The sequence below is a fragment of the Symphalangus syndactylus genome, chromosome 5 (genome assembly GCF_028878055.3).
Source record: "Symphalangus syndactylus isolate Jambi chromosome 5, NHGRI_mSymSyn1-v2.1_pri, whole genome shotgun sequence".
Lineage (NCBI taxonomy): Eukaryota > Metazoa > Chordata > Mammalia > Primates > Hylobatidae > Symphalangus > Symphalangus syndactylus.
This window is the reverse complement of record NC_072427.2, coordinates 118657304-118677428: the sequence shown is the minus strand read 5'-3', so window position 1 is coordinate 118677428 and position 20125 is coordinate 118657304. Positions and strand designations below refer to the sequence as shown.

General features: G+C 38.1%; 1 protein-coding gene across 2 annotated transcripts in view; it reads left to right on the top strand.

Annotated features, from left to right (window-relative positions):
- UNC13C (unc-13 homolog C) overlaps positions 1 to 20125 on the top strand; it is a 663443-nt gene that overhangs the window by 31250 nt on the left and 612068 nt on the right. For both annotated transcript variants that reach the window (XM_055279200.2, XM_055279199.2), the window contains exon 2: positions 5700 to 8947. In XM_055279200.2, the coding sequence (XP_055135175.2) occupies positions 5956 to 8947 (2992 nt within the window). In that variant the 5' untranslated portion in view covers positions 5700 to 5955. The remainder of the gene's footprint in view (positions 1 to 5699; positions 8948 to 20125) is intronic.

The window sequence follows — 20125 nt, the reverse complement described above, 5'->3', positions numbered from 1 at the left end:
CTAGAAACCATCATTCTCAGTAAACTATCGCAAGGACAAAAAACCAAACACTGCATGTTCTCACTCATAGGTGGGAATTGAATAATGAGAACTCATGGACACAGGAAGGGGAACATCACACTCTGGGGGCTGTTGTGGGGTTGGGGGAGGGGGGAGGGACAGCATTAGGAGATATACCTAATGCTAAATGACGAGTTAATGGGTGCAGCAAACCAACATGGCACATGGATACATACGTAACAAACCTGCACATTGTGCACATGTACCCTAAAACCTAAAGTATAATAATAAAAAAAATAGATTGGATAAAGAAAATGTGGTACATATACACTGTGGAATACTATGAAGCTATAAAAAGGAATGACGTCATGTTCTTTGCAGGGACATGGATGAAGGTGGAAGCCATTATCCTTAGCAAACTAACACAGGGACAGAAAACCAAACACTGCATCTTCTCACTCAGAAGTGGGAGCTGTACAATGAGAACACATGGACTCAGGGAGGGGAACAACACACACTGGAACCTGTTGCAGGGTGGGTTGGGGGGATGTAGAGCATTAGGAAAAGTAGCTAAATGCGTGCTAGGCTTAATACCTAGGTAATGGGTTGACAGGTGTAGCAAACCAGCATGGCGCACATTTATCTATGTAACAAACCTGCACATCCTGCCCATGTAACCCAGAACTAAAAATAACAAAAGCCAGGTCATAAGCATATTTCTAGACCAAAGACAGGAATACAGATCAGAATAAGGGCCAGTGAGACAAGCGTGAGTCCTGAGGCCAGGACTTGGGCAGGCGTTCGTACTTGGGCTGTACCATAAGAGGTCCTGTCCCTTTGTCTTCTTTGTCTGTCTTGAAAGTTAACCTCTAAATATCCAGCTCACCTGGGTATTTAGTACTTTACTGCCTTTAATAAGGAACATGAAATACTTTACTGCATTTAGAAAGGAACATAAAATTGTTTGTTGATCTGAAAATGCTTTAACTTAATTCTGGTAATGATTTAGCAATAAATTTTTGACTGTTTAAAAGTTCATTATCTCCTTTAGCTCACTAGGGTATCTAGCTTTTAGAGTCATATTAAATAGTTCTCTTAAAAATGAATATGTTAACATATCTGCAAAACATATTTCCCATTGAACACTAATATTAGTTTCAGAGTTTACACACTTCCTATTCAAATCTGGGGTTCTGAGTCAAGGCTGTGTTTCATGTTAATCGCATGACCTTAAGCAAGTTTTCAGAAACTAAACCTTGAGTCACTTTATCTGGAAATTAAAAATACTTATTTTATACAATTATTGTGAGAATGAAATGAGATAAACTTTAGAAAATTGCATACACAGTGCTTGGTACATAGTAAATAGTAACTGAATGTTATTACTAAGGCTTCCCATAACAGCATAGTCTATTGTTTTAATCTCTCTCAAAGACTTTCTTTCCAAAGTCTTAAATCTTATCCCTAAAGTTCATTACTGAAGACGATGTGTGGTTATGTAACTAAAGTTAAAATATCTGGAGCTTTGGAATTCAAGTAGTTGAGATGATGTTATCTTAGCGTTCACCCTCCAGCTGCCTCTCATCCACCTTGAGTTTTTCCTGATTTGAGCTATTTTCCTTTAAAAAAATGAACTTCAGAGAGAGGAGTAGGTATGTGGGTTTGTGTGGGCTGGGTGTAAGGGTTTGTGTCAGTTACCACTGGTAACATTCACTTTACGTACAAATGATTGTTTCATAGACCCCAGGACTAGGACCAAACTACCTTTTTGCTTTATTTAGCTGTGCAGTTTTTGGCTGTATCTCTTTATCTCTTTGAATCTCTTATCTCCTCATATAATAGGCATCATAATGCCTTCTTTAAAGAGTTTCTGTGAGGATTGCGGAGATAATTTAAGTTTCTGAAACATAACAGGTGATCATTAAATGTCATCTTCCTTTCCTGTCTCAGTCACTTGTCTGAAGGAAGTTCCACAGCCATTATTTTGGACTCACCAACTCTTTCCCTAAGGCATCTATGGTTTTTTGATGGGATTGTGTCACACACATACAGTGGGAGCTCAGTAACTAGGAAGATGAGATTTCAATATTAGGAAATTGTTGCTGAACCATAGAGATAAAAGTTACCTTCCCTTTCACTTCTGACTGCTTCTTTAGAATGTTTTTGTTCTTCCTCTTTCATTCTCCAACCTAGCAGAATTCTTAGATTGCCTCCCACTATATCATAATTTTCACATCAGATACCACCTGATTAGTCCTCTGTAATTGCTTCTTGAACTTTTTCACTACTCTTCTCAGCACTAGCAATAACTAATATTTACTGGGCTTTGGTATCTTCTAGACATTGCTCCAAAAATTTACATGTATTAACTTATTTAAACCTTACAACTATCCTATGAGGAGATGCTATTTCTTTCCCAATATAATTAATGTACAAGATAAAGCAGTAGGAAAGTAATTTTCTTCTTCTTCTTCTTCTTCTTTTTTTTTTTTTTTTTTTTTTGAGATAGAGTCTCGCTTTGTCACCAGGCTGGAGTGTAGTGACATGATCTCGGCTCACTGCAACCTCTGCCTCCTGGGTTCAAGTGATTCTCCTGCCTCAGCCTCCTGAGTAGCTGGGACTACAGGCATGCACCACCACACCTGGCTAATTTTTGTATTTTTAGTAGAGACAGGGTTTCACCATCTTGGCCAGGATGGTTTGAATTCCTGACCTCACGATCTGCCTGCCCTGGCTTCCCAAGGAAGTAACTTTCTTATGACCACACAGCTAGCGTATCACAGAGTTGGGATTCCATTGCAGGTAATCTAGATCAAGGGACTGTGCTGAAAGCCAATAGGTATTAGTGCCTACTCCTCAAATGGGACTTCTTAAATTTCAAAACTCTCTACCTTCTGATTGTATTTTGTCAATCCTCTGCTCCCCATCAGAGGCATCCCTCTCTGGACAAAGTGGATGCTTCTTCGTCTTTGCACATGACATGAATGTCTCAGATGCTTCCCTTCTGCTCACACTGCTTCTCCTTCTCTGGATTGTGTAAGGCCCAGTGCAGCCAGTTTAGGCTTACTGGAACCTACATTGTTTATGTATTAGTTCATGGGTTTATTACTTTCATTCATTTATATAATCACCTATCTGACAAACAGTATGAGTCTATTATGTATCAAGGAATATAAAAATTTAAAGTTAAATAGAATATGGCTCCTGCTTTTCAAGAGTTTATAGTCAGATAGGAGAGGCAGACATACAGATAAAATATTTCACATAAATAATTATGGTATTTCGAGAGTACATTGCAGGAGCACAGAGGAGGAAGTGCTGTATGCTGAGGAGGTAAAAAGAGCTGATGTTGATCCTTGGCTGGGTCTCAAATGTATAGATATTCTGTAGATATTTATGAAAGAGACATGTGAATAGAGAGGGGAAGGGGAAAGGAATTGGAGGAAGAAGGAACAGCATGGAAAAAGGCCCTTTAGTGAGGTAAAAATATGGTAATCAGGGAACTGCTACTACTTCACTGTGACTGAGGCAGATGTGCTTATGGGAGTGATAGAAAATTAGACTGCTAAAATAGTCTTTCAAGAAGGAAGACATATATTTTTAATTGTATGAATTTTAGAAATTTAGGATTTGAAAAAAGAGTACAAATCATCATTAGGGAGACCACGTAGGATACAATTGTCATAATCCAGATGAGAAATGACAGTGTTCCTTACTAAGGTATTACTGTGTCACCTCAGGTATGAACATGAGATGGATGACACATGATCTAGAATGACTCCTGAGTATGTGCTGTGGGCAAGTGGATGATTATGATGACGTTATTGAGATTAGTAATTCAGGAAAATTGCTAGGTTCTGGATGGAGTTTAATTTGGGGCAACTAGGTGGAGATACTAAGTGGCTGAAATGTGTGCCAATTCTTTGATAAAAAGTGGCTAGGAGAGAGACGAGCTCAGTTTGGGTGGTTGCTGAAATGGTTTTGGAGTTTAAACATAATTTTTACAGATAGTGAGGGCTGGATAATGACTGATATTCTGGCTAGAGAGGACATAAAAGTTACTGAGGCATGAAAGAGTGTGGAGCCCTTAGTGAATAACAGGTTGTTCTCTGTGGTTGGAATACAAGCAAATGAGTTCGTGTGTGCAACTGTGGACACCTGTTCCTGAGTTTTCATTTGGTGGGCTTCATTTCACATTGAACTTTCCCACTCAAACTTTTTCTAACAATTATTGCCCAGAACAGTAGCTTTGAACCAGTAATGCCAGTCAGGAAATTTAGATTTGAAAACATCAGAGGCATTAACAGAATTGCTACTTTGATTTAAACAAAAGAAGCATCTGTTTCTAAGTTTGGAAGACCAAGGATTTTGGATTGAGTGATGGGTAGAAAATTTTATTCGACCAAAATTGGTTTAAAAATAACTTATCTACCTGATTGCAGCTTAACTTTCCAAAGCCTTTTCTTCACAAGGAGATGCCACAAAGGAGTAGGAGATATACCTAATGCTAAATGACGAGTTAATGGGTGCAGGAAATCAACATGGCACATGGATACATATGTAACAAACCTGCACATTGTGCACATGTACCCTAAAACCTATAGTATAATAAAAAAAATGCTTTTAAAATCAACTCAAAAGTAAATTTCTTGACATTTTTATTAGTAGAAAATAGGTCCTGGATTGTGTTTGTGAATGAATACCAAATTGTTTCAGAGCAGAAGAATTATACCCTGATAGTATTTGAAACCCAGAAAGACTTGGACTTCTTTAGAGTTCATCTCTTTCACTCCATCTTTTCTCCTCCTCTTCTGTGCTCCCCTGTCTCTTGTGGAGCTTGGCTCCTGGCCAGAGCATGTATTCCCAAATCCCCTGCAGACCTGACTGAAGTGAAACTGGCAGATTTCCAAGTGGAGAGAGCTGATAAAAGAGCAGATTTCTGAGACAATCTGTAGTTTATGATGTGTTCTTTAATGAATTAAATAGGTTATCTACCCAAACACATACTGGAATACCAACAAAGCCTTTTGACCGTTACTATTATTCTGGGTTACATTTCACTGATAAAATATTAAGTTCAATTCAACAAAACTTTGAGTTCCTACTAATATAAGGCCCTGTGCTGGCAAACCAGCAAAATTAAATGTAAACTTTATTTTCTTTTTCTTCACATAATTCAAGAAACTAGTCATCATAGAGATTATTTATTCACGTGGTCAGAAAAAGATTGTTTGAATGAATAAAAACAGTTATATATATATAGATAATATTAATTTGTGAATTTTGAATATCTGGGATGTGAGGGGAATATACATACACTTAAATTCTTACATTTGTGTAAGTAAACATGATATTAGGAAAGAAAGTAAAGTAGAAATGACTTTAAGTCAATATGGCTGTATAAATTGCCTGTTATATTACTCAATGTTTTCTAAATAATCATAATTACCTTTTATTACTATTTCAGTTGTGTCCACCCATAAATGATTTATCCAAAAACATTATAAACGTAGTTATTGGTAGTGATTTGCTTTAAGTGATTATTTTAAAAGTAAATTTACATTGAAATTCATATATTCTCCTACTTCCTCAGCAATTTTTCACACATTGTGTATTATGAATACTTTTGAAACATGTTGGAAGTGGAATAAATCTAGAATTGAATTCTGATATTTATTTTAACATTCATTTCTTTTTAGACACTGCATGGAGTTATGTGGAAATGAGAGAGATTCATGAAACCCCTCCTCCAGGAAAGAATGTCTTTCATAGATGGAGCTTTGCTTCTGGTTTGCACAGGACAGCAACAATATGGCAGAGCCATGCCTGCCCTTCCTGCTCTTTCCAGTGATTCACAGAACATCTGAACAGTGATGCTTGTCTTGGATTTTCAGATTTTCATCCTGATACTTGTTTACTTTTCTGGGGCAGAAAAGCTTGCACTAATTGCCCTCCATGGTGGCTAATTTTTTCAAGAGCTTGATTTTACCTTACATTCATAAGCTTTGCAAAGGAATGTTTACAAAGAAATTGGGAAATACAAGCAAAAACAAAGAGTATCGTCAGCAGAAAAAGGATCAAGACTTCCCCACTGCTGGCCAGACCAAATCCCCCAAATTTTCTTATACCTTTAAAAGCACTGTAAAGAAGATTGCAAAGTGTTCATCCACTCACAACTTATCCACTAAGGAAGACGAGGCTAGTAAAGAGTTTTCCCTATCACCAACATTCAGTTACCGAGTAGCTATTGCCAATGGCCTACAAAAGAATGCTAAAGTAACCAATAGTGATAATGAGGATCTGCTTCCAGAGCTCTCTTCAATTGAGAGTTCCTACTCAGAATCATTAAATGAACTAAGGAGTAGCACAGAAAACCAGGCACAATCAACACACACAATGCCAGTTAGACGCAACAGAAAGAGTTCAAGCAGCCTTGCACCCTCTGAGGGCAGCTCTGACGGGGAGCGTACTCTACATGGCTTAAAACTGGGAGCTTTACGAAAACTGAGAAAATGGAAAAAGAGTCAAGAGTGTGTCTCCTCAGACTCAGAGTTAAGCACCATGAAAAAATCCTGGGGAATAAGAAGCAAGTCTTTGGACAGAACTGTCCGAAACCCAAAGACAAATGCCCTGGAGCCAGGGTTCAGTTCCTCTGGCTGCATTAGCCAAACACATGATGTCATGGAAATGATCTTTAAGGAACTTCAAGGAATAAGTCAGATTGAAACAGAACTTTCTGAACTACGAGGGCACGTCAATGCTCTCAAGCACTCCATCGATGAGATCTCCAGCAGTGTGGAGGTTGTACAAAATGAAATTGAGCAGCTACGTACGGGGTTTGTCCAGTCTCGGAGGGAAACTAGAGACATCCATGATTATATTAAGCACTTAGGTCATATGGGTAGCAAGGCAAGCCTGAGATTTTTAAATGTGCCTGAAGAAAGATTTGAATATGTTGAAAGTGTGGTGTACCAAATTCTAATAGATAAAATGGGTTTTTCAGATGCACCAAATGCTATTAAAATTGAATTTGCTCAGAGGATAGGACACCAGAGGGACTGCCCAAATGCAAAGCCTCGACCCATACTTGTGTACTTTGAAACCCCTCAGCAAAGGGATTCTGTCTTAAAAAAATCATATAAACTCAAAGGAACAGGCATTGGAGTCTCAACAGATATTCTAACTCATGACATCAGAGAAAGGAAAGAGAAAGGGATACCGTCCTCCCAGACATATGAAAGCATGGATATAAAGTTGTCTACTCCAGAACCAAAAATCAAGAAGAACAATTGGCAGTCACCTGATGACAGTGATGAAGATCTTGAATCTGACCTCAATAGAAACAGTTACGCTGTGCTTTCCAAGTCAGAGCTTCTAACAAAGGGAGGTACTTCCAAGCCAAGCTCAAAATCACACAGTGCTAGATCCAAGAATAAAACTGCTAATAGCAGCAGAATTTCAAATAAATCAGATTATGATAAAATCTCCTCACAGTTGCCAGAATCAGATATCTTGGAAAAGCAAACCACAACCCATTATGCAGATGCAACACCTCTCTGGCACTCACAGAGTGATTTTTTCACTGCTAAACTTAGTCATTCTGAATCAGATTTTTCCAAATTGTGTCAGTCTTATTCAGAGGATTTTTCAGAAAATCAGTTTTTCACTAGAACTAATGGAAGCTCTCTCCTGTCATCTTCGGACCGGGAGCTATGGCAGAGGAAACAGGAAGGAACAGCGACCCTGTATGACAGTCCCAAGGACCAGCATTTGAATGGAAGTGTTCAGGGTATCCAAGGACAGACCGAAATTGAAAACACAGAAACTGTGGATAGTGGAATGAGTAATGGCATGGTGTGTGCATCTGGAGACCAGAGTCATTACAGTGATTCTCAGCTCTCTTTACATGAGGATCTTTCTCCATGGAAGGAATGGAATCAAGTAGAGCAAGGAGCTGATTTAGGCTTGGATTCATCCACCCAGGAAGGTTTTGATTATGAAACAAACAGTCTTTCTGACCAACAGCTTGGTGTTTACAATAAAGACCTAGAATACTTGGGAAAGTGCCACAGTGATCTTCAAGATGACTCAGAGAGCTATGACTTAACTCAAGATGACAATTCTTCTCCATGCCCTGGTTTGGATAATGAACCACAAGCCCAGTGGGTTGGCCAATATGACTCTTATCAGGGAGCTAATTCTAATGAGCTATACCAAAATCAAAACCAGTTGTCCATGAGGTATCGAAGTCAAAGTGAATTGCAAAGTGATGATTCAGAGGATGCCCCACCCAAATCATGGCATAGTCGATTAAGCATTGACCTTTCAGATAAGACTTTCAGCTTCCCAAAATTTGGATCTACACTGCAGAGGGCTAAATCAGCCTTAGAAGTAGTATGGAACAAAAGCACACAGAGTCTGAGTGGGTATGAGGACAGTGGCTCTTCATTAATGGGGAGATTTCGGACATTATCTCAATCAACTGCAAATGAGTCAAGTACCACACTTGACTCTGATGTCTACACGGAGCCCTATTACTATAAAGCAGAGGATGAGGAAGATTATACTGAACCAGTGGCTGATAATGAAACAGATTATGTTGAAGTGATGGAACAAGTCCTTGCTAAACTAGAAAACAGGACTAGTATTACTGAAACAGATGAACAAATGCAAGCATATGATCACCTTTCATATGAAACACCTTACGAAACCCCACAAGATGAGGGTTATGATGGTCCAGCAGACGATATGGTTAGTGAAGAGGGATTAGAACCCTTAAATGAAACATCAGCTGAGATGGAAATAAGAGAAGATGAAAACCAAAACATTCCTGAACAGCCAGTGGAGATCACAAAGCCAAAGAGAATTCGTCCTTCTTTCAAAGAAGCAGCTTTAAGGGCCTATAAAAAGCAAATGGCGGAGTTGGAAGAGAAGATCTTGGCTGGAGGTATTCATGTTTAAATGCTACATTGTGAGCTAATTGTGTTTTAACATTGGGTAGCAGTTCTTTAGAGCATGTTCTGTGTTTACTTGGGTGAAAGAGTTTACTTGCAATGACTTTTCACGCTTACTCTGGGGAGCATTTTGTTTTACTCAGGCAGCTCTCCTAAGGAGTTGGGCTTGATGATTTAAAATCAAAGAATATGTTAAATGGGTCATATTGGAATGAGCCCAAACTTAACCCAACACATTGTGGATCAGATTTCTCTGCTAAATTTAGGCACAAACCCCATTTTACCTCAACTAACTTTGTGGTATCAGTTGTCAAACAAAAGGTGAGTGAAACCAAAGGTTAAGCCAACAGCCTGGCATCTATTTCTTGGTTCCATTAAGTTTACAGGGATGGAGAGAAAGGTGTAATGTTAAAAAAAAAATGTGAAAAGATGGACTCTGAGACTTAACCACTCATTTTCCTATCCATTCAACAATTTAGGGGTTGCCCATAGGAAAAGTTGTGTCTGCATAGGACAGTCCCGTGGAAGACCACAGACTCCCTTACAACCTGCTGGCACAGTCAGGGAGAGCAGTAGAGCCATGGCCCTAGGTCATGCCTGAGTGATCACAAGCTATTCTTTGAGAAGAGATCAGTAAGGGGATAGAGTTGAGTGGTTACCTTCCTAAGAATAAAGTCCCTTCTCCACCATGGAAATGAGAAGAGTACCTTAACTAACAAGTTTAATTGCTTTCTTGTGGGAACAACTTTGGATTATATTCTTTTGGAAAGTGACAGTTATATGCAAATGTAAGAGTTTGTTTACTTTTTATTTCTCAACCCAACTTCCTCCGCACTTATTCCAATCCCTTACCATTTATTTTAGTTGCATGCTAATTACTTACATTTTTGGGATAGTCTGTTACTATCTCAATTTAAACAAATTGCATATTATTATTATGTTCCCTGATCATGGGATTGTCATCATTAACTAAGCTATTACTCTACATAATACTTCATAAAGGTATATATGACCAAGTGTTACTTGCTATTATCAAATAACATAATAATATCTGCAGCCAGTAGCTGGTTATGGCTTCTCTGTCTTGACCAAAGCTGTGATCAAACTCCTCTAAATGAGCCATTTTGTGGTTGATGTGAGTAGATTATTGAATAATCAGAAATCTTTACTGCTAAACTATTTGAATTTCTATGACAACCGAAATAACTAGGGTTTGCCACTCTAAAAATCTGTCTTTATAAAACAACACAGTTTATGTAATTTATTTAGGAATGATATATAGGTCAAAGGGATCTTGAATGCACTGGCTGTTGTGACATTTTGTGTTTTTGTTTTTTTGCAGGGATGGGTAGTTCTCAACTATATTTAAAACTGATTTAAGAGTGAAAAGTAGTCAAATGTTATGCAAATGTAATTCATGTGGTAATAATATCTGTCTTACATTGGAGTGATTTTTGAGAGTCAGATGTCCTTGTTACTGAAATTCATTTGCTATTTCTTGGGATACAGGCCAGCAGTTTGACATTGTATTTTATTTGCTGTTGATTCAGAGTTTACTCAAAGGCAAATGAAGACTAAGAAGTGCATGAGCATGTGTGTGTGTGTGTGTGTGTGTGTGTGTGGTTTGTGTATATATGTTGTGACATAATAGAGAAATGTTTTAATGCCAATTGGTTAATGTAGTTGCTTGAAATGTTAGGCAATATCATAAATAGGACAAGATGATACATTTCAGAAAAATGGATCTTCTTCAGCTTCCAAAAATTCCAAATTAGAAAGCCTCTGCAAAGCAGATTGTTACTGATGATGACCCTTCAACCAGCTAACAAACTTTGTCATTCAGTGAATGTCACTTAACCTTGGAATACACACATGCTCTTGGTTATCTACAGCCACCTGGTTAAGAATAAAACCAGAGATAAAACAATCCTGTGCCATTTATCTGACATATGAGGCCTGGCTATAGAGGACTCAGACCCCTCCATCCTCTTGGAGCTTGGCTTCTTATTATCCTGTGAGCCAACTTTGAATGGAATCCGTTGGATATCATCTGTCCTAGAGGAAATCAGCACACACATCTTTAAGATGGTCTCTGGTTGCTGAAAGGTACCAGATTGACTACCCAGGAAGCTGCAGTAGCCTAGATTTTAAAGGCTATCTTTGCTCCCCTTGGCAGCAGTCAGGCAGTTTTCCCCATCCTGTGCCACCCATATGCCTCTGAAGGAAGGACAGCCAAAGAAGGACATTTTCCAGGCCCCTTTCCTGCTCAGAGCATCCCAAAGAGGTGCCAATTGTCATGATGGTTTCTGTTCCCATGGCCATCTGCTTACTGGGCTTTGGGCAGATGCCAGCATATTTTTTCTCTCCATGGCTACGTAGTTATCATGAGGTAGCAGTGCTGTCTTTTCTCCATAAGTAACCTTAGCCAGATTGGAGTGCAGAGCTCTTGCTGTCAAACTGTGGGATGCTGTCTCTCTGACATAGCTTTATGGAATTATAAGCTCACACATTTGAATTATTTATTTCAACTGTTGTCTTCAGGATCCAGAGGACCAGAAAACTCCAATGTCTATAGATGTGGATATTTGATGATAATGTTTCAGAGAATCTTCACCTTGAATAGCATTCCAGTAGGAAGAGACCTTAGAGTGTGTGTAGTCAGAAGCTTCCCCATGAGGTCAAATTCTTCCATTGTTGCTGGCCCCTGCTGAGTTGGCACCATTTGTGCAGCTGTCTTGATTCCTATACCATGATGGTGACTCTCTGATCCCCCACCTTCAGCCTTGTACCACCTATCAACTGGAATTAACTATTTATTGTCTCCTCAAAATTCCCATGTACTTGCCTCTTATCACACTGACTCTCATATTTATGTGCATTTCTCATTTTCTATTCTGGAATAGTCTAGAGGCAAGTTGTCTTTTTTTTTAATCCTTTAACTTATACTGTGCCTAGACTAGTGTTTTATACCCATATGGCATTGAGTTAATATGTGTCGGATAAATGCCTGAATCAAGAGAGGTGGGATACCAAATAAAAAAAAACACAAACTTTAAAGTCAAATCCAAATTCAAACTGTGGCTTTTAATTGCTAAGACTATGACTTTATCTCCTGAGAGCTCAGAAGAATAGAGATAAAAGCTTACTACTCAGAATTACTATATATTAGGCACTTTCCAGGCTGTTTACCTGTTTTTCATTCTTTTAATTCTTATAACATCACTATTAATTTTATTTTATTATTATCCCATTTTACAGGTGAGGAAGCAGATGCTGAAAACTTACCTAGCTTAATGTCATTCAGCTAATAATTGGCGGATCCAGAATTACAGGGATTGTTACTTTGGCTATTTAGAGCAGCAATATGCTTATTCACTTCAAAGGTTGTTTTTATTCAAGTTTTAAGTTGGAAAAACTGATAAAAGATGAAGAACAGAGTCAGCCACTAGGTTTAGTTCAACTCAGAGATATTTACGAGAAACCAGTATGAATATGAAAGCCACTAAATTTCTGGGACTCTCAGGTTTTGATGTGAAATAGTTCATTCTCAGTGTTTCTACTTCAAATCCTTGGTTCATTTTATAAATCAAGATTTGTAGAATGCAATAAATACTGTACTAAAACAGCTGCTTGAAGGATGTTGTATTTGCAGTCTGATACACTTTACCTGAAATCAGAACCTAACGCCAGTTTGAAGTATTAATAATTTTCCTAGCAGAAGAACAAAAATCTTGCTCTGAAAGAGACTGTGATATTGGAAATTAGCATACTTCCTAGTTTTTACGTCATGTATATATTTTGTTTTCTGAATGGTTATAAAACCATCAGAATATTTTGACTTCCAAGTAAGGATATAAAACTGAAGGTATTAAAATTTCCTAAGGTATATACTTTGTTAGACTAGTGGTTCCTAATCTGGCTGGTTGTTCGAATCATCTGGAAAGCTTTTGTAGTAGTTGTTCCTGGTATGTTGTTTTAAAATGACCAATTAGTAGCATATTTTCACAGATTATTGTGACTTGGTGGTCCTACAATGGGGCCAGGCATATGCATTTAAATTACATGAGTTACTGATGTAATATATGCCCTTTAATAAAACAACAGCAATAACCACACACACACAATTAAAAACATAATAAAACAAAATCTAAAATGAAAACTAAAAAAGCTCACCTGTGGACAGTCCAGGTCAGGAGGATGCAGTCTGGCTATTCACATGCTCCCTTGATGGTTCTGAGGAATATGATCATCAGAGCACATTTGAAGAGCACTACTAAAAGCTATGTAGCAAATATACCTGCTCACACGGCATTCTTAATTTCCCCCTTTTTTAACTTGAAAGAGGTAAAATCAGTCTAAGGAAAAATATTAATGATTTTTCTTTCTTTTTTTTTTTTTTTTTTTTTTTGAGACGAAGTCTCACTCTGTCGCCCAGGCTAGAGTGCAGTGGCGCGATCTCAGCTCACTGCATCCTCCTCCTCCTGGGTTCTCCTGCCTCAGCCTCCCAAGTAGCTGAGACTACAGGCATGCACCACCATGCCCAGCTAATTTTTTTTTTTGTATTTTTTTTTTTATTAGAGATGGAGTTTCACCATATTAGCCAGGCTGGTCTCAAACTCCTGACCTCATGATCTGCCTGCCTTGGCCTCCCAAAGTGTTGGGATTACAGGCGTGAACCACCGCACCCGGCCAATTTTTCTTAACTTAAAAACAAAAGATGTTTTGTCAACCTTTCAGAGTTAAGTAGATTATTACATTTTGTGAAAAGGCTTTAGTAATATCTACATATGAAAATAGAAGAGCAATAGATGTATTCCTTAAAAGGTATGTATGAATTTAAAATTTTAGAAATCATCTGTATCAAAAGTCCTAGGGGATTTTCCTGTAGAAACCATTTTGTGCATAATTTTGCCTACAAATAAATTCCTATCATTCCACATTTTATCTGACAACTTGGGGCTTTTTTTTTTTTTTTGGTAAATCTTCCTTCAAGCATAGCAATACTGGTAATAGGAGAAGGCAACTTATTTGCAAAATATTCCATAAAAATGCAGTGCATAACAATAATCTTTTGTCTAGTATTTTTTGCTTCTAATACACTAGCATGATCTATAATATAAAGTGATTCTCTTGTTTTTTTAATTGACATTTTTATTTGGCAGTAACATTTTTAATTGACAATAACAATTGTGTATATTTATGGGGTATAATGTAATGTTTTGAGTTACATATACATTGTAGAAAGATTCAAACAAGCTAATTAACATATCCATCACCTTACAAACATATCATCTTTTTTTTTTTAGTGAGAACATGACAAATCTATTCTTACAGTAATTTTGAAATATACAATGTTAGGCCGGGCACGGTGGCTCACGCTTGTAATCCCAGCACTTTGGGAGGCCGAGGCGGGCGGATCACGAGGTCAGGAGATCGAGACCACGGTGAAACCCCATCTCTACTAAAAATACAAAAAAATTAGCCGGGCATGGTGGCGGGTGCCTGTAGTCCCAGCTACTCGGAGAGGCTGAGGCAGAAGAATGGCGTGAACCCAGGAGGCGGAGCTTGCAGTGAGCCGAGATTGTGCCACTGCACTCCAGCCTGGGCGACAGAGCGAGACTCCGTCTCAAAAAAAAAAGAAATATACAATGTTATTATTGAGTGTGGTCACCATACCGTGCAGTAGATCACTAACATTTTATTCCTCCAGTCTAGCTCAAACTTTTTACCCTTTGATCAACATCTCCCCTTTTCCCACCTCACTCTCTACCCCAACCCTTAGCCTCAGGTAATCACCTTCCTAAAATCTGTTTCTCTGAGATTGACTTTGTTAGATTCCACATATAATTGAGACCATACAGTACTTTTCTTCTGTGCCTGCCTTATTTCACTTAGCATAATGTCCTTCAGTTACATCCATGTTGTCACAATTACAGATTCCTTTCTTTTTAAAGACTGTGTAGTGTTCCATTGTGTGTACATCTACTTTTTTATCCATTCATCCGCTGGTAGACACTTAGGTTGCTTTCATATCTTGGCTATTGTGAATATTGCTGAAGTAAACATGGGAGTGCAGCTATCTCTTTGAAATATCAGTCTCAATTCCTTTGGATATACAGCCCTGAGATGCGTGATGACATTTCAGGTGATGATGGACTGCATATATGACAGTCTTTATACATGATGGTGGTCCCAAAAGATTATAATACTGTATTTTTACTGTACCTTTTCTATGTTTGAATATGTTTAGAACACAAACATTTACCAGTGTGTTACAATTGTCTACAGTAATCACTATAGTAACATGCTCTATATGTTAAATTGTAAATGTACATGTATCTAAACATATCTAGTAGTAATAGGCTATACCATATAGCTTAGGTGTATAGTAGATGGTACCATTTACGTTTGTTTAAGGTACAGTCTATGATGGTCAAGCAATGACAAAATCACCTAATGACTCATTTCTCAGAACGTATCCTTGTTGTTAAGCAACACATGACTGAATATGAAGAAGTGGGATTGGTAGATCATATTTTCTAGTAATTATAGTTTTAGTTTTGAGGAATCTCTGTAGTATTTTCTGAAATGGCTGTGCTTATGTACATTCCTACCAACAATGTACAAGAATTTTCTTTTCTCTACATTCTCATCAACACTTGTTATTATTCATCTTTTCGATCGTCATTGAAACAGGTGTGAGGTGATATCACACTGGTTTTTTGGCTGTTTCTTTTATTTTTTTTAAGCAACAGGGTATCTGTCACCCAGGCTGGAGTACCTTGATGATCATGGCTCATTGCAGCCTCAAACTTCAGAGATCAAGTGATTCTCCTGCCTCAGCTTCCAGAGTAGCTGGGATTAGAAGCAAAAGCCACCCCAGCCCAGCCTCTTTGTGGTTTTAATTTGCATTTCCCTGAGATACTGAGCATTGTTTAATATATCTTCCATTTACATCTATCCTTTTGATAAACGTCTGCTCAGGTTCTTTGCCTGAGCAAATTGACTCGTTTGGGTTCCTTATATATTTTGGACATTAGCCCCTTATCAAATATATGGTTTGCAAATAATACTTTCTTCCAATTCATGGATCGTCTCATCTTTCTGTAGATTGTTTCCTTGGCTATGCAGAAGCTTTTTACTTCGATGTAATTCCATTTGCCTATTTTGCTTTTGCTGTCTGTGCTTTTGGAGTCAAAGGAGACCTTTGAGGAGTGAAGTGGCCAAAGGCCCCTAGAAGCAGTAGAGAACCAGCTAGGGACACTACTTCTTGCTAGAGATAAAGCTTAAAAGGTCCAACAGTAAAATTCATCTAGGAGGCAAGACTAGAACCCAAAGAATACATCTGTTTGTAAATTGGTTCAGAGGAGAGAAAGATAATACGTATAAGGAGATTAGTCCCAACTGGAGCTGAAGTGTTTAAGTGTATTCTGCTGTGAGATGGAACTAAGAGAAAGGGAAAGAAACCAATAGGTATGCTGTTCTATCAGACTCAGTTCTAGGCATTTTAATTTCATACTTGTCACCATAGCTTTGGGAAGAAGGTACCGTTAGCCTCATCTTACAAGTGAGATGACTGAGTCTCAGAGGAGCAAAACAAGGAAGGCTCAACACCATATAGCGAATTAAGGGTATTGGTTGACTCCTGTTGTGCCTTGCCCAGAATCCAAAGTCTGTTGCTCTTTCCCTGACATCCTGTTGCCAATGCAGGCCAGTCTTGTCATGAAAGATTATGGCTTATGTTTTTAAGCATCTGTGTAAGTTGTACATTTAAAGTAAGCCAATTTTGTGTTAGCAAATGTAGTTACATACTGAGCTCTCTTAATAAAAAGTGAGTGATAATAGTTTGTGCTAAGAGATAGTGTCATATTTTTAGGAAGTTTTGTAAGTCTGGGGAGGTGATGTTAGCCACTTGAAAAGATTTTAGTAGGGGTGAAGAAGTTAAGTGCCAATAAGGTTAGTTTTTGAGAATTAAAAAATTCTATAGAAGGTAAGAAATTCCAAAGGATATACAAAGACCCATGAACAGGAACAACAAAAATGTTGCAGAGTTCATAAACACAGTTAAGTTATAGTATAACTATTAAATGGCTCCCAAACTATAAGACTGGAATACCTGCCTTTGTAGGGAAGCTAAAGGCATGGTGCATTTTTTGAGGAAAATATTAACTGACAATGAAAGACAGCAATTTCCAGGTTGTACTAGGAATGTTGTTGGAAAGTGTACAACGCAAAATACTGTATCTCAGAGATTCAAGAAATGATGTTATGTCAAAACCTCAGATGAATAGTTCTTTTTTTGCTTGTTTCTGCTCATGTCATCATTCATGTTATTTCTTCAAGCTCAGAGACATATTTTATAGAAATTATAAATCATTTTTGAGATTGCTGTGTGGAATAAGATAAACTCTGAACTCTGGTGTAAGATAGCAAAGAGTAGCCTAATCAATTATGATGAATTATGTGAGAATGGGGTAGATGGAATAGCTATATCCAGTGGAGCAATTTAGGCTCTGGCATAAAACTCAGGAACAAGGGAGGAGAGGGACTCCAGTGCAGCAGAGAAAACCTGCCACCTGGAGAGTGCACCTCAGACCACCATGATGGCTTCCAAAGCATTTAGGACTCTAACTCTGGGTATCACTTGGATAGGCTGTCAACATCCCAGAATGAGAACTATTAAGAGAAATACAAATCCTAGGAGGGATTGAGGTACTAGAGAGGTTATCAAGAGAATTACCTAGTTACCTAAACTAGGACCCAAGGTGAGAAATGAGTATCTGAAACAGGTAAAAGCCTTATTGTTCAGAAGGTATCCAAGGACTGAGCCTGATTTACAAGAAAAATGTTTTAATGCTGAGTCCAAGGGAGATGGACTCAAATAGAACTGTTTCCTGCACTAAAGATAGTAGCTCATGTTACCTCCATAGGCTGTAAAACTGGACAGAGCTAAATGCATTGATTGACTTCTACACCATGGCTCATTTCAGTCTATTGTATGCTTCTGTTAAAAAAAATATGCTATGGAGGCCGGGCGTGGTGGCTCACACCTGTAACCCCAGCACTTTGGGAGGCCAAGGCGGGCAGATCACGAGGACAGGAGATCGAGACCATCCTGGCTAACACGGTGAGACCCCGTCTCTAAAAACACAAAAACTTAGCCGGGCGTGGTGGTGGGCGCCTGTAGTCCCAGCTACTCGGGAGGCTGAGGCAGGAGAACGGCGTGAACCCGGGGGGCGGAGCTTGCAGTGAGCCAAGATTGTGTCACTGCACTCCAGCCTGGGCGACAGAGTGAAATTCCATCTCAAAAAAAAAAAAAAAAATCATGCTATGGAATCTTGTTAACCATTTCATTCATCAAACTTGATTTACTGACTCTCAGCTACTTCCAAATATTAAATAAACCATCCTAAGATAAAAGTGATTAATAATTGGCAGATTCAAACAACTGTGAAATAAGAAATGATCCATAGGCAATGCTCAAAGGTCCCGAGATACACTGAGCAATGTCGCTTTATTTAGAATAAGTGTATCTCTCCCTCATCCCTCCAACCATCTTCACTGCCCTCAACATATCCTTCATTTTCTCCCTAACTCAACCATGATGACTTTAAAAGGGATGCTTTTTATTTTGGAGTATGAAATTTGTTATGTGTGTATGTGTTTTATATAGCATTGGCACACACAAACACATACTTTCATTAGTTTTCTTTTTTTTTTTTTTTTTTTTTTTTTTTTCTTTATTATACTTTAGGGTTAAACCCATTAGTTTTCTTAAGAACCCTAGAAACTATGGAGCTTAATAATGGGTAACATTTATTAATTCCTTTCTTATGTGCCAGATACTATTCTAAATACTTTACACTGTATTAAATCATATCCTCACAATAAGCCTATGAAATGGGTATTATATTTGACCCCACTTTATGGATGTGAAACCGAAATACTGTAACTTATCTAAGAGGAGGGGGAAGAAAAGCCAGAAGTAACAAATCCAGTATTTGTACTTTGGCGTTTCTCTTCCAGATTCTGTGTGCTTAAGCATTACCCCATGCAGCCTAGTTTAGGATTCCAGAAATTAAGTGTCGGTGTTCAACTGTATACGATGGAGAAACTGAGGCGGTAAATATTGATTTACCCAACAGCAGCAATTTGTCAGTAGAACTGCAATTACAAGCTATTTTCCCAAATCATAAGCCAGCATTCAAACGATCAGACCATTCTCCCATTTTACATGATGATATTACAGGCAACATGATTATCCAGGTGTCATTTCTGTATAATTTGTGATAAAAGAAATTGTTGACTGCATATAATCGTGGCAACAGGAAATGACAGCTTGAATATAATCTTCTTATTTCCCAGAGATGTAGGTTAAGCTTCCCCTGCCCTTTTAATGCCTTTTCTGATGCTGACAGTGTCTTGTGGAAAGCCCATGGTTTTAGATTTACATTTCTGTTCTTTAGTGATTACAGTTAAGGCACACATACTCGTGTGCCTATACACATACATAAAATGATAATTTACTTAATGTTTAAAAAAGCATTTTCCTATCTGAGAGAAATGAATAGGAAATTCTTGAGCTGATCAACATGCCCTTTGCATTTTCTAGAAACATAATGGAATATTTTTAAGTCACCTATCACCTATATTGAATCCTCATAAAACATGAATGCAGTAGACTATGGCCAAAGTCCCCATGTCTCTATTCCCTGAAGATAATTACCGGTCGCTAATGTAGGTTGTAAATGTAGCATATGATGAGATCAGGTGACAGGCCCAGGATTTCTGAATCCTCCTCTGGTATTCTTTGCACAATAACATGCTCTTAGCTACTTGTGCACGTTTATGCTTCTTTCTTCTAGAAGTTAGAACACCTGGCCTATAATACAAACTTTGAGACTAAGTCAAAGGTATTTCTGTGCTGATTGCTAAAGTTAGTGGTTCTCAGGTTGCATTAAAATCATCTGGAGTCATTTATTAAAGACATAGATTCTTTCATCCAGTCTCCAGTTGATTTTGCTGTAGGGTAACCCATAGATCACATTAAGAAATGCTTAATAGTTGATAATATCTCATCCCAAGTACTCTTTTCACTCTTTTTTGAGTGATTTGATTAGTTCCATTGGCTACAGTGATCATCTGTATCCTGATGATCCCAAATCAGTGCC